Consider the following 12,890-nt stretch of genomic DNA (forward strand, 5'->3'; position numbering starts at 1 on the left):
ATGTAACTATGTACTTTGTCATCTGAGTCCTTCTTAGCCCCGCCAAATGAGGCCTCTGGAATATAAAACAGGGTCTCTACTATAGACATGCAATTTGTGGCCAAATTCACCCAGTTCCCCCCTTGTTTGACCACAGAGGCCCTTAAGCATGCTTCTTCAGCCTTAAAGGTAGCTGGGCCATCAGTCGCAGTGACCAGTTCTGTCTTTAATTCTGGATCACCTCAGTCTCTTCCTAACAGCACTATCATTGAGGAATTGCAATCTTCTGCTATTACTTCAGATTTAAAGAGACTGTTTTGGCTCTTACTGATGTGGTACATACTGCTCTGGATCTGGAGGATCAGCCTGCATTCTCCAGTCTTGGGTCTTGAGGAACTTCTACAGCTGCAACCTTCCTATCTGCCTATCTTGATGGCATTCTGCTGACCAACACTTAGAAGCACTCTTTAAAACCCAGTTTTGCCTGGTGGGCCCTGCCCTGTGCCATATTCTGGCTGTGCCCTCAATTTGTCAAACTATAGTGGAATGGTTGATATCCCTCGAAAGTGATCTCTCCACTTTGGCAGTGAATGCTCTCCTGTTAGACTGTGTGAAGCAGAGTTTGGGAACCTTACATTTCAGCTGTGATGGCCTGCTGGAAGCATCTCGGCATGTTTTGCATATGGAACCAGAACCCTCTGGCCAAAGTGCTGGAATGCTGACACTGTCCAAGAAACGCCTGACCCGCTTGATCCTCAAGGAATGACGTCTCTTCGGATCTACCGTTGACATGATCATCAGTGGTCTCACTGGAGGCCAGAGCTCCCACTTGCCTCAGGACAAGAAGTCTAGAGAAAGTCAGTCACCTCCCTCCCCTTCCACTATTCCTAGAGTTGGCATGTCTAGGCCTTCCAAGCCTGGTTTTCTGGCCACCCACAAGGTCAGACAGAGGAAGCTTGCCAAACCCCCCAATGAAGCCTTCATCATCAAGAAGGTACGCCCTCACTTTTCTGTGTTGTGGTCATTTGGTAATCCTTGCGGGCTCTCGAATAGTTTGCGCGTCAGGATTTTAGGTGCAGAGAGTGTCCCCTCAAGATTAGACTGAACCCTACATTCCTATCATCTCTTCACCATCAACCTTCTTGTGTCCCTGCACAGATTGCCAGACATACCTCTGTCCTCTGGGTGTCTCTTGGACTTAAATATCCGTGTTCTAGTACCTGAACTAGTTTGGCCTCATCCCAGCTGTATCCCAACCTGGTCACTGTTCTCTCTTACAGTGTAAATGTTTGTCTCAGTGGTCATGGGCCCTAGTGGGCCACACCTTCCTGCGGGTCCAAATATCTTCGGCTGGTCTTTGTATTGTCTGAATTCGGTACTGGAAGTTTTTTCCTGCCAGCAGGCAGTTTAAACCAGACTGCTTCTTTGGAAGAAAAAGCTGCAGCACAGTTGCTCTCATGTCCTTTTTCCTCGGTTAGGGAGTTACCCATCTCTCAGGTGTTGCAGAAGATACGTGTGTTGTGGGGTTACCCTCTCCAAGGCACCCCCTTTTCTACAGTCTCTTCTCAGACTACCTCAGCCCTTCCCTTTGCTGTTGTAAATAACATTTTTGAGCAGACTTAATTGTCTGCCTCTAAGAATCAGGTCGTTTCTAGCCTGGTGGATCAGTCTTACAGTTTTAGGGTTGGAAAAGACTTCTTATTTGGCCTTCTGGAAGGCTCTGTCTTCAGAGAATCTTCACCTTCTGGTCTACAGTCTGGCGTTTTAGAACAGGTGTTTCCTCCTACATCATGGGATCACTTCCTGCTCACGTCTCCTGATGCGGATAATGTTGAACAACGCTACTGTGCTGGCGTGACTTTAACATCAAGGAGATCTTATTTTGACAATAAAGGTAGTTTGAATACTGTCTTGGATGAAACTGTGTGATCTAGTCCTGTTTGCTCTGCTCAAGTGTGGTCTTCTAGAGGCCAGTTTTTCCCAACTGGTTGCTTAGACATTGAGGAGTGGTACAAGCACCAGAGTGTGTTATAGATCCTGCGTTGCAGATGGAGAATGTCGTAAGGGGGGCTCCATGTTACCCTGGACCACTTATGTGCTGAACAAACTAGTTTCCTGATACAGGAACTCTCTGGCAATAGCAAGGAATGCTTGAATTAATCTGTAGGATCTGCATGCCCTAGTCTAGGTCTTGCCTGCTTTATTGTTTTTGCAGACTCGAGAGGAAGGCCTTTCTGGTGATCTTCCTTGCTTTGACTTTACCTAGGAAAATGTTCTTTGCTGCCTTGATAAGATTCCTGACCATTGCTTCGCTGACTGTTATGAATCACCTGTTGAATCAGAAGCATCTCCAGTCCTGTGACTCTTTGAGGATCCTGGATAGGCAGGATATTTACTTTTAGGGCTTCGCCCCTGGTTTGCTTTCTTTCTTGTTACATTTTGGTAAGGAGATCTACCTTCTATCCTCTGCTTAAACCTTGTATGGGAACTTTCTTTGTACCTTGCCCTATTTGGTCATGCTGACTCCTTGGGACTGAACCTTAGTTCTCTAGGTGGGTTCAGGATCCACTGTTATGGTTCTTGGAGGTACTTCTGACTTAAATCATCCTCTGGGTCCTTCCCTGACAGTAATTGCCTTGGCAAGGTGAATGTCTGTCCTGACAATGCTTCCACGTATGGACCCTCTTTTTCTCTTGAACCTTATGAGAAAGGTTAGTTGAGGTTTGGGTCTTCTCTGCTCAGAGCAGCTCTGACCTTCCCTCTGCCATGACTTTGTTCTCAGATTCCTCTGTCTGGTCCACGGTTCAGAATGTGAGTCCTTTCTCTGTTGGGAAATCATTTTTTGTTCCACCCTTCTGCTTGGATCAGATAGATCAATTTTCACATTTAGGGTTTATGGTTTAGTATTTTCTCACTAGCTATGTGGCCATTCTTCTTGGTTGTCTGGCATCAGCTGTAGTTCTCCATGCTACCATTTGCTTTTGTTAGGCCCGGTTCACATCTGGTCGTTTTGTAGCGCGTTCGAACGCTCTGCAAAACGCTCAAACACCGCAATCCCATTATTTCCTATAGATATGGTTCACACCTGGGCGTATTACAGGCCGTATGAACGCGCTACAAAACGCCCAGGTGTGAACCATATCTATAGAAAATAATGGGATTTCGGTGTTTGAGCGTTTTGCAGAGCGTTCGAACGCGCTACAAAACGTCCTATGCCCAAAGAAGTACAGGAGCTTCTTTGGGGCGTTTTTGTTGCGCGTTTCCATTGGGATACAGCCAAGTAGCCCTCGGAAATGCGCGACGAACGCGCATATTCGATACGCCTAGGTGTGAACCCAGCCTTAATGTTTTCTTGTTTTTTTTCTTGTTTTTATGTTCCATTTACCAGTGAGAGGATTCGGCCTTATCCAGTACCTGTTTCAGGTGTTGATCCATTAGGCCCGGTTCACACCTGGGCGTTTTGTAGCGCGTTCGAACGCTTTGCAAAACGCTCAAACACCGAAATCCTATTATTTCCTATGGGTATGGTTCACACCTGGGCATATTGCAGGCCGTAGTAGCCCTCGGAAACGCGCGTTTGTCGCACGTTTTTTTACGCAAATCGCGTGACAAACGTGCGACACGAAACGCACGACAAGCGTGCATATTTGTGAACCCAGCCTTAGGTGGCTCAAGCCAGTCCATAGTTCTTCCTGGACCTGTTAATGGTTGTTTGCTATTGTCCACCGCTCAGAGTCCTTTTGGATGTTCCAAATGTGAGGACTTCCTGTGTCCCTCAATGGCCAAGAAAAAAAATAATTTTTGTACTCAGTGTAAAATCCTTTTCTTAGAGTCCATTGAGGGACTCACCCCTTGGTGTTTAGGGTAGTGCTTGCTACAAAACGAATGGATTGTGATATTAGGGGTTATCGTGGCCTGGCCTAAAGTTTTTTGATTGCCCATGTCCAGTCCTCATGCAGGGAGCAGTATAACCCGAAGGTGAAGACTTCCTGTGTCGCTTTAATAGACTTCAAGTAAATGATTTTACACTGAGTACAAAAGTCCAATTTTTTGCAATATTTGTAATAGGTGTTGAATGTCCCTTTTAAAATTCAGACATCTAACCCGCTTCTTATGCTACTGCATTAAACCATGATGTTTTTCATGTTTTGTTTTCTTTCCGCTCCACAGCCTGTCCCCTCTGAACACACTGTCAGAGCAGCAGAGGCAGCTAGCACAGCAGTTACAGCAGATCACAACTGCTCATCTTACTGTGGTAAGCTCAATTTCCTGTTCTAAACATAGTGGCAGTAATTAATAGAGCAATGAGGAATAAAAACTAGTAACAAGAATCCATTTGCAGCTGTGTTTGGTTGCAGGTTTTTCCAGAGGAGTCACATTTATTCGTATTGTGGACGTTTGTTTGTCTGCCTTTTTGCTAAATGCTGCATACTGCTAATAATAGTTTCAATTCGATAAACATATATTTATAATTTGCTTTTTTATTTTGCCCAGGATCAGCAAAATGTCTTGTATCAAATTGTCCAGCACCTTCAGCAGCGGAGGGACCTCCAGCGTCTTATGACGCCACCTGCCCCACCTCTGCTTCCTGTGACATCAACATGTAGCACTATGGCATCTTCACCTACCCCACCCATCCTTACTGCACAAGCCCCTCCTTTCCTGGGATCTCAAGGCGAGGTAAGGGTTAGAGAGCTGAAGTGTCCCTGATAGAAAATAGTAATTTGTTGAAGGATCTGAAAGCATTAAATGGACTTGTGCAGTGCCATCTGCAATACACAGTGATCATTTGCAGTAAACCGTAATAACCAAACAAGTGTATTTAATACAGTCATAATTAGGCATTCCGTTTATGTATATATAAAGCCAAACTTATTTATTTTTTTAGTAGTGGATAGAGTGGTTAGAACCCTTGTCCGTTTTCTATTGATGTGCCCTTGTTTGTGTGTTTATTTCTTTTACAAGCTTGTATGAATAGGTAGCAAGGTATGATTTTTATATGAAGCAGCAGTCATTCGCACCCACTATACTTATTACTTACTTAACTTGTGCTGTTTCTAAAATAAAAATGTTTATTGGAGTTCAGTCTTAAATTTAAAAAAAACAAATGCCCCAACCTCCCAACTGCTCAGTCATAAACCTAATAAAACGCAATGTTGTCTTCTGTAAAACACTCCAAATAGATCATGGTATTGTTGTGGAAATGTTATTAGGATGTGTTTTTAGTGTATTGTAATATTTTGTCATTATGTCTCTCCGTGTCAGGGTTTGCTGTGTCAATTGGAGCGTGACCCGGTTTAAATCCCCACTAAGGCCCCGTTCCCACTGCGCGATATGCAAATCGCACGTTTGTCGTGCGATTTGCATATTGCGCGACATTTGCCGCGCGATATCGCGTTCAAGCTTGCATTGAGCAAGCTTGAATCGCGGCTAAATCCACTCCAAAAAGGGTCCTGCTGTAGCGACACACGACCCGCGACAGCAGGACCCTTTGCCCCATTGAAATGCATTGGAGCGCGATATCGCGCGGTAATTTGCCGCGATATCGCGGGAATTACCGCGCGATAAATCGCTCAATGTGAACGGGGCTTAAGAGTAAACTTAGTTTTTTTAATACTATGTCCTTAACTTGCTTTGAGGACATAGTATTATTTAAGATATATATCTGCCTTTATGAAAGGAACGTGCGTTTGTTGTCTCTAGTGCGCCTGATCAACCGCTGGAGATAATATGATGTTGTCCCTGTAAATAAGCACGCATGAGAATCATAGTAACGTTATTGGGCATTGATCACTGAGCAATGCTGGATAAAGTTCGCTCCAGTGCTAATAAGAGATTGTGTTTGTGGGTCTGGAAAGATGGTGGCTAGAAAAACATGTGGCTGTGCAAACGGGTTTAATTCTGTGCACACTGGTTTAATTCTGTGCACACCACTTCTACTACATGTGCTTTGTTGACTGGTAGGGTTGCCACCTTTTCTCCAAGCAAAACCCGTACACTCTATGACACGCTTACATTTTTGGGGGAGAATGAGTTGTGGCTTATTCATATGTAAATAGCGCCACTCATTCATATATAAATATCACAGTTGAGACTATTTTCAATGGGGGGCCAGTAGCCCCCATGTTAATTTTGGTTGCCCCTGTCTGCCTGACGTCTTGTGTCCGGGTTTCTGCTGCCACGAAACCTGGACACAGCATTCAAAACCCGAACTGTCCGGGTGAATCCTGGACAGGTGGCAACCCTATTGACTGGCTATATATTGAGGAAGTGATGTTGGTTGTTAACATCACTCCCTGTTTGAAATCACTTCCTGGTTTGCTGTGTGAGACATCACTTCCTGTCTGACATCACTTCCTGTTGGGCAGATATAAAACAATAAACAAATACCTGTGCTGGCTCGCTAAGCATGGAACTCGCAAGCAAGCAATACCTGTCTCCTGTGTCCTGACTCTACATGTTTGACATACTTTGGCGCAGTTTAGTGCGGCATGGATTTGTGCGTTGAACCAAACGAATTTCCATAACAGTATAAAAAAAAACCCTCTCCTTTTAACAGCCTTTTTACTCACCTAAATTATATAAACCAGTCCCGAGTCTTCTCTCTTTTTCCATGCACTGGAGGCAGGAGCCCTTCTTTGGGTTTCCATGTCACCTCTTGTGTAATGTGGACATTTTCTATTGGCTGTCCATGGCTAATTTCCCAGTCCCCCACACCCAATAACTGCAGGAATTGGGATGAGGTATGGGGTTAAGTTTTGCACAGAGATGGGATTCAAATTGTGAATTTAAAGCTCTGAGTTTGTTCTAAAGCTTGTCCCAGTAACACTCCTAAAATGAAATGTTTGTATTATTGCTAGGAGTAAGGCTAGTCATAGAAACCATTACATTTATGAAGAGCCTTACTCCTAGCAACAATGCAGGAGTATTACTCCAGAATACAATGTTTCCTAGAGTTTGCTGACTCAAGAGACTTGCATTCTGAGATGTAGCTATAAAGCACAAGCATTGTGTAGAGCAGAGGTGCCCACAATTTTTGTGTTAGGATCTACTTTTCAAATGACGAGCTACATGAGATCTACCAACGGAAAAAAACAAAACTTCTTTGCTCTCTCTCTCCTTGCTGTCTCTCCTCGCTCTCCTGGCTGTCTCTCCTTGCTCTGTCTCCTGGCTGTCTCTCCTTGCTCTCTCCCTCTCCTGTCTGTCTCTCCCCGCTCTCTCTCTCCTGGCTCACCTTGCTGTATTTTGCAAACAGTGCAGTGCAACAGGCTGTGTAAACTAATATTCTTTGATGTAATACATAGCACTTCAACCACCAGTATCCACCAGAAAGGTGTCAGGGAGCTGGGCTCAGCAGACTCAGGCTAATAGGTAATCATATGTGCACAGCTAAATAAATATACCAAAATGGAATAAAGGGGCCGCCATTCACACCCTTCGTGATCTACCAGCATCAGCTTTGAGAGCTACTGGTAGATCACGATCTACCTAATGGGCACCCCTGGTGTAGAGTGTGCATATGTAATAAGCAAATAATGTAAGCCTGTACATTTGTAATGTAATTACAAATTATACAGTAGAACAGGTTTTTTAAAATATTAACATACTGTGTATTGATTACGTTGTTTACATCTACCTGTTTTTTTACATGGTTAGCTAAATAAAATAAACAATGACATTGTATTATGCATTTGCCTTATGGCTGTGAGAATGCATATTCACAAGTGAGTCTGTGAAAGTTTTCATTCATCCAGGGTATGGTATAGCTGGTAGTAGTTAGCCACGTTCAACTAGACTTAATAAGTAATGTTGGACATGTTTCAGCTCTCATCTGAGTGACTTCTTTGTTCTAGTGCAGGGGTCTCAATCCTCCGACCCTCCAGCTGTGGTGAAACTGCAAATCCCATGATGCATCTCTCTTCGGGAGTCATGTCTGTGGCTGTGAGAATCTTGCAATGCCTGATGGGATTTGTAGTTCCACTACAGCTGGAGGGCCGGAGGTTTGAGACCCCTGTTCTAGTGTGTGCCAGGAACATACTCCAGCATCACTAGTGGTAGGTAGTCACATTTAACTGGACCTGTTCTGTAATGTTGATGACGTTTTGTAGCTTATCCAAGCCACTTCTTCAATTCTAATGTGTCAGAAAACATACTCCAGCATTTATATCCACACAGGTAGCACAGGCACCTTTCTTCAGTTATCATGGAATGTATCAAGGCAGATCGGATTGTCCAAATAAAGAATGGGAGGTGTGAAAGTTGTAGAACCACCCTGGTATCGTTACATAATCCCATCCTTTGTATCAAGAAGTCTGTATAGGTGTTCATCCTTCCATTTTTTGATCGTACATCACAAGGCAAAGGGAGTGAATTATGTAACGTATTGGTTATGCAACTACCTTCAGGTGATTGGGCACTGGCAAATCAATGCTGTTAAGATAGCCCTGTTTAACCCTTCCCACTCCCACCCTGCCTGGTTTTTCGCTAATGTCCTGGAGTGATGGATGCTTTTGAGAAAAGCACATCCGTTTCTGCACTCTTTTCTTTTTGCTGCTCACAGCCACTGCAGCACCTCCAGCAGCTATGCGGATTGGTTTTCTCCTCGGCATAGCTTTGGCGGACCCTATCTGGACCCTACCAGATAGAAAATGCAGGGTAATTTTGTAGTGTGCTTGGGGTACTAGATCCTGCTTAGGGCACTAGAAACTGCGTGGGGCAATCACCTTGCCACTTGTGTATGTGGGGTTGTCTCAGAGTGTCATGGTTGATTTATGTTGAAGCCCTGTCCCTAGGGACATGCCTGGGCGGGTGAAGATGGCATGCCTCTTTTTTTTACCACAGCCACATAAAGATTGGTGAGGACCACAAGTGATACGATAGGCAGGGGCATATTTACTGCAAGACAAGCAAGGCCTTGGGCGGCACTTTCCAGGTGGGCAGCAAAAATGCAGCCCCTAAAACAGTGGGGGGAGCCAGGCTCCACAAGATCTGGCAGACTCGGCTGCTTAATCAAGCAACGGAGCAGGAGGCGGGGGGCTCCGGGTCCCCACAGCTCCGGTCGTGTGGCAGAAGAGGCCGGGTCCCCGCATTACCGGTCCAGCGGTGGAGGAGGCTGGGGAGCAGCACTGGTCTGGCTGTGAAGAAGGCCAGGTCCAGCAGCAGGTAAGAGGATCACACTGTGCTGTTAAAGGGACCCTGCAGAGCCCAGCATTGATTCTGCACAGCCCACCTGAGAGTCTCAGATCGGCTCTGCAGGGTCTCAGGTGGGCTGTGCAGGATATGTGGTGGGCTCTGTGGGGTCTTTGGTGGGCTCTGCAGGGTCTCAGGGGGACTGTGCAGGACCTGTGGTGAGCTCTGCAGGATCCCAAGGGGGGCTTTGCAGGATCTGTGGTGGCCTCTGCCGGGTCTATGGTGGGCTCTGCCGGGTCTATGGTGGGCTCTGTCGGGTCTATGGTGGGCTGTGCAGGATCTGTTGTGGGGTCTGTGGCGGGGTCTGCAGGGTCTCGGGGTGCTTTTCGAATCGCAGTGCTTTCTATATGTAATTCCTGTGCCTGTATTTAGCTCTCCCGGGCTCCTCCTGTGGGTTCACTCACTAAGTAATAAGGCTGCCTGGCAATTGAGGCCGCAGCTTGTGGCCTACTGGAGCTGGAAGCCATGGTTTCTATGTTTACTATAGGCTTCTGCCGACACTTCCTGTGATGTCACTTCCTCCAGCACTATGTTTGTTCCTTTTGTAGCGCCAACTGCTGGACGCACCGAGCTCCTGATACCTTTGCATGAGCGCTGTGAGGCATCCGGGGTGCTGTGTGTATGTCTGGCCTTTCTCTTCCACACTACTGGGGCAAGCTCTACCAGGCTCTTCACGGAACGGTCTGTATTCACCACTTGCCTGTGGCATGCTGCGAGGGGATTTATTATTACTGGAAATAAGTGCTCTATTTCCAGCCTGCGAGTAATCTCATATTAGGTTTTCAGCCCCCATTAGTCTTCCTGTAACGTTACCACACCTACAGGAAAGTCTGGAATACTGTCTGCCTTTACTTCTTTGGGGTGCCCCAGGAATGGTCATATTGTTTTTTTATAGGCACATTTAATGACTGTTTGGTTTTTGAGGTCCTAAGGTGCCCATACACCTTACGACCATCGCAAGACCTTTGTCCTGCGATGGAACAGTGTATGGGCACCTTAAGTCTGCCTCTAGGTTTTGTACCTCAGAATCCTTGTCTGTCTTGTCCGTGATGTGGCAGCCATTGAGCCTTATACTTCGGCTTTTCTCGAACAAATCCGATCATCGATATTCCTCCTCCTTTCACTGAGTGCATTCTTGTTGCTATCTACAAGAGTGGATAAATTCCCCTCCTTTTATTATTTTTAAAGAATGGTTTCATCCTGCCATCATCCATTGGCTGTGTCCAGGATCTAGCATCCCTGAAGGGAGAATTATGTGTAGTTAGTAGCAGCCATCCACACGTAGGATACACTTCATTACAGGTAAATTATGTGAGTTGTACTGTAACAAATTACTGGAGTTTATCTTCATCTAACAATCAATTTGACCATGTATGTATGCATTTATTATGTGATGAGTTGCATCCACAAGTCCACTGATTGGCTAGTGGCATTATTGGGCATGTGACTGTAGCGTGAGCAGTGGGTCAGAAAAATGCAATAAATCTGTGTGTAGGGAAACTCTGTTAATCTGCATATTTCACAAAAAACATGGAGACATTTCTAAAAAAAAAAAAAAAAGCTGTGTACAACAGCAGAAGCTTTCATTTCCTTCATATGATGTCACTAAAGTGTATGTAAAGCCCAAACTTTTTCTTTTAGTTTGGGATAGAGTAGGTAAGGGTTAACAGTTATTTTCTGTTGTCTTGTGCCATTGGGGAGATTTCCTTCACTTCGTGTTCCACAGATGCCACGGGAAGATAAAGGAAATCTCACAAATTGAGGGGCGTTCCCCTCCTTAATCAGTTGTCACCTGAGCAGGTGACACTTATTCTAGTGACTATTCCAAAATGTTGTTTTTCACCCTATTGAATTAGCCTCCCTAATGGATACAACTTCACAGAGGGTCTAAGCCTTCCCCATTCTATCTATAACTAGAAAAGTATTGTCTTTACATCTAATTTAATGGAAGAGTGTCAAAACCGGTTTAAAACTCATAGTTTGCCATTGAAATCCGAGGGAACAAGTCCATTTCTAGAGGCCACCATTCACAATAATTGGCAAACAGTGTTAAAGTGAGTTAGAAAGTGGTAGAGTAGTCAAAACAAATCTTTAGTATGTAGGAGAAAATTCAGACTTCACCCTAATTTCTATGTTGAATGCACCTGTCACCTCTCTTGTTTTTCAGAGGGGTGGTGAGAAGACGCCCACAAATCATGACAAGGGATGAACCACACCCCCAGAATCTACCACATCTGAACATTCTCTACCCAACCAAAGGGGCCTGGAGCAGAGGAGAGGATGTTCCCAAAGTCATCAGTAAAAGGGAATATCGAGAAAGTAGGAGGTTACCCAACACAAACATATTAAAAAGTGCCGAATGGTCTGTAGGAGAGTTGATTCCATGTAGTCAGTGTTTGTATACTGAGCATTGTGGGTTTTCATGTACAAGAAGTGTTTTTAAAGGAAATTGATGTTCATAGCAACCAACATTGTTTCAGCAAGAGCAATCTTTTTAAAAAATGGATCTGATGTGAAAAGTTGCCCAGAGCAGCCAGATTCCTTGTTATATTTGAAAGGGATGCCTGATTGGTTGTTATATTTTTTCCAGTTTCCATAAATCGATATCTGTGGTAAGTCAATATGGGCAACAATAATTTTTTGTACAGATGGCAGTGTGGGTTTGTGTACATTTATTTAGAAGTTATGTGTCCGTGGCTTCCTTTATTTATTTATTTTTTACCAATTTGGCAGTATGAGCCATCTTCTCTCCTCCCTTCGATTTGCCCATTTGGTAGTAGAATTTTCTGCACTTGACCCTATGTCTATTCCGTTCTCCAGCACAATGGCGGAATCTGAAGCACCTTGTGATACAAAGTATCAGTCCACTTGAAGGATGAGTGCTAGCAATTTTTCTTCTCTCTATTGCACTGTCCTTGTTTTCATGAGACATGTATTGTGTTTTGTTTTTATATACATATACAGTATGTATACACATTCATACTTTTTGTTTTGTTGTTATTTGTACCCCAGTTATACTTCTGTAAAATGTAACTTTATACACATTATGAGAAATGTAGCAATTTACATTGTGACCTTTTTTTTTTAGCACAGGATGTAGATATTTGTCCATATTTATCATTTGGGATAAATGGGAGTTTCTGATCCTTTTAATAGGGGCCTGGCATATTTGTACTATAAACATTTATACCAATGTGTAAAAAAGCATTCAGTCGCCCCGAACTTTGCACCTTCCAGAAGTCGCATAAAGCGCCTCAATGACTGTTTGTAATAAAATAGAATTGTGTTTGATGTTTGTGACAGGATTATGCACTTTCTGGCTGGAGAACCATGCTGGATATTGTAGTAGCTGACTAATCACAGGTAGTCTGAACCTGCAATAATAGGCTTACCTGTAAGTTAAATAAATCTCTATTCTAATAAAGCAGGAAATTTCATTTCTGTATATAATCACCACAAGATGTTTTGTACAATAACCGTTATTAAAGCATAACTCCACGTTTTTGCATTGGATACTTTGTTATTTTAAGTCAAGGCAGTGAAAATTTTATTATATGTTTAAATGGCATTTGTTACCTATCTAGTTCTCCTAAAGTGACTCCTTCCTTGTGACTCCTTCGCTATGAACAGCATTTTTTTTTCTGCTCGCGTGAGACCAGAATACAGTAAAAGTTTTAAACAGCCAGTGCCGGCTGTTCCATACAAGCGCGCTCCCCCCATCA

General features: G+C 44.1%; 1 protein-coding gene across 3 annotated transcripts in view; it reads left to right on the forward strand.

Annotated features, from left to right (window-relative positions):
• MLLT6 (MLLT6, PHD finger domain containing) overlaps positions 1-11,562 on the forward strand; it is a 94,968-nt gene extending 83,406 nt beyond the window's left edge. For 2 of the 3 annotated variants that reach the window (XM_018561061.1, XM_018561063.1), the window contains exons 18-20: positions 4,147-4,234; positions 4,474-4,659; positions 11,336-11,562. In XM_018561061.1, the coding sequence (XP_018416563.1) occupies positions 4,147-4,234; positions 4,474-4,659; positions 11,336-11,377 (316 nt within the window). In that variant the 3' untranslated portion in view covers positions 11,378-11,562. The remainder of the gene's footprint in view (positions 1-4,146; positions 4,235-4,473; positions 4,660-11,335) is intronic. The other variant, XM_018561062.1, reaches the window with a different exon arrangement.
• Positions 11,563-12,890: the final 1,328 nt, after the last annotated feature.

Source organism: Nanorana parkeri, unplaced genomic scaffold (genome assembly GCF_000935625.1).
Source record: "Nanorana parkeri isolate BGI_ZX_2015 unplaced genomic scaffold, ASM93562v1 scaffold497, whole genome shotgun sequence".
Classification (NCBI taxonomy): Eukaryota; Metazoa; Chordata; class Amphibia; order Anura; family Dicroglossidae; genus Nanorana; species Nanorana parkeri.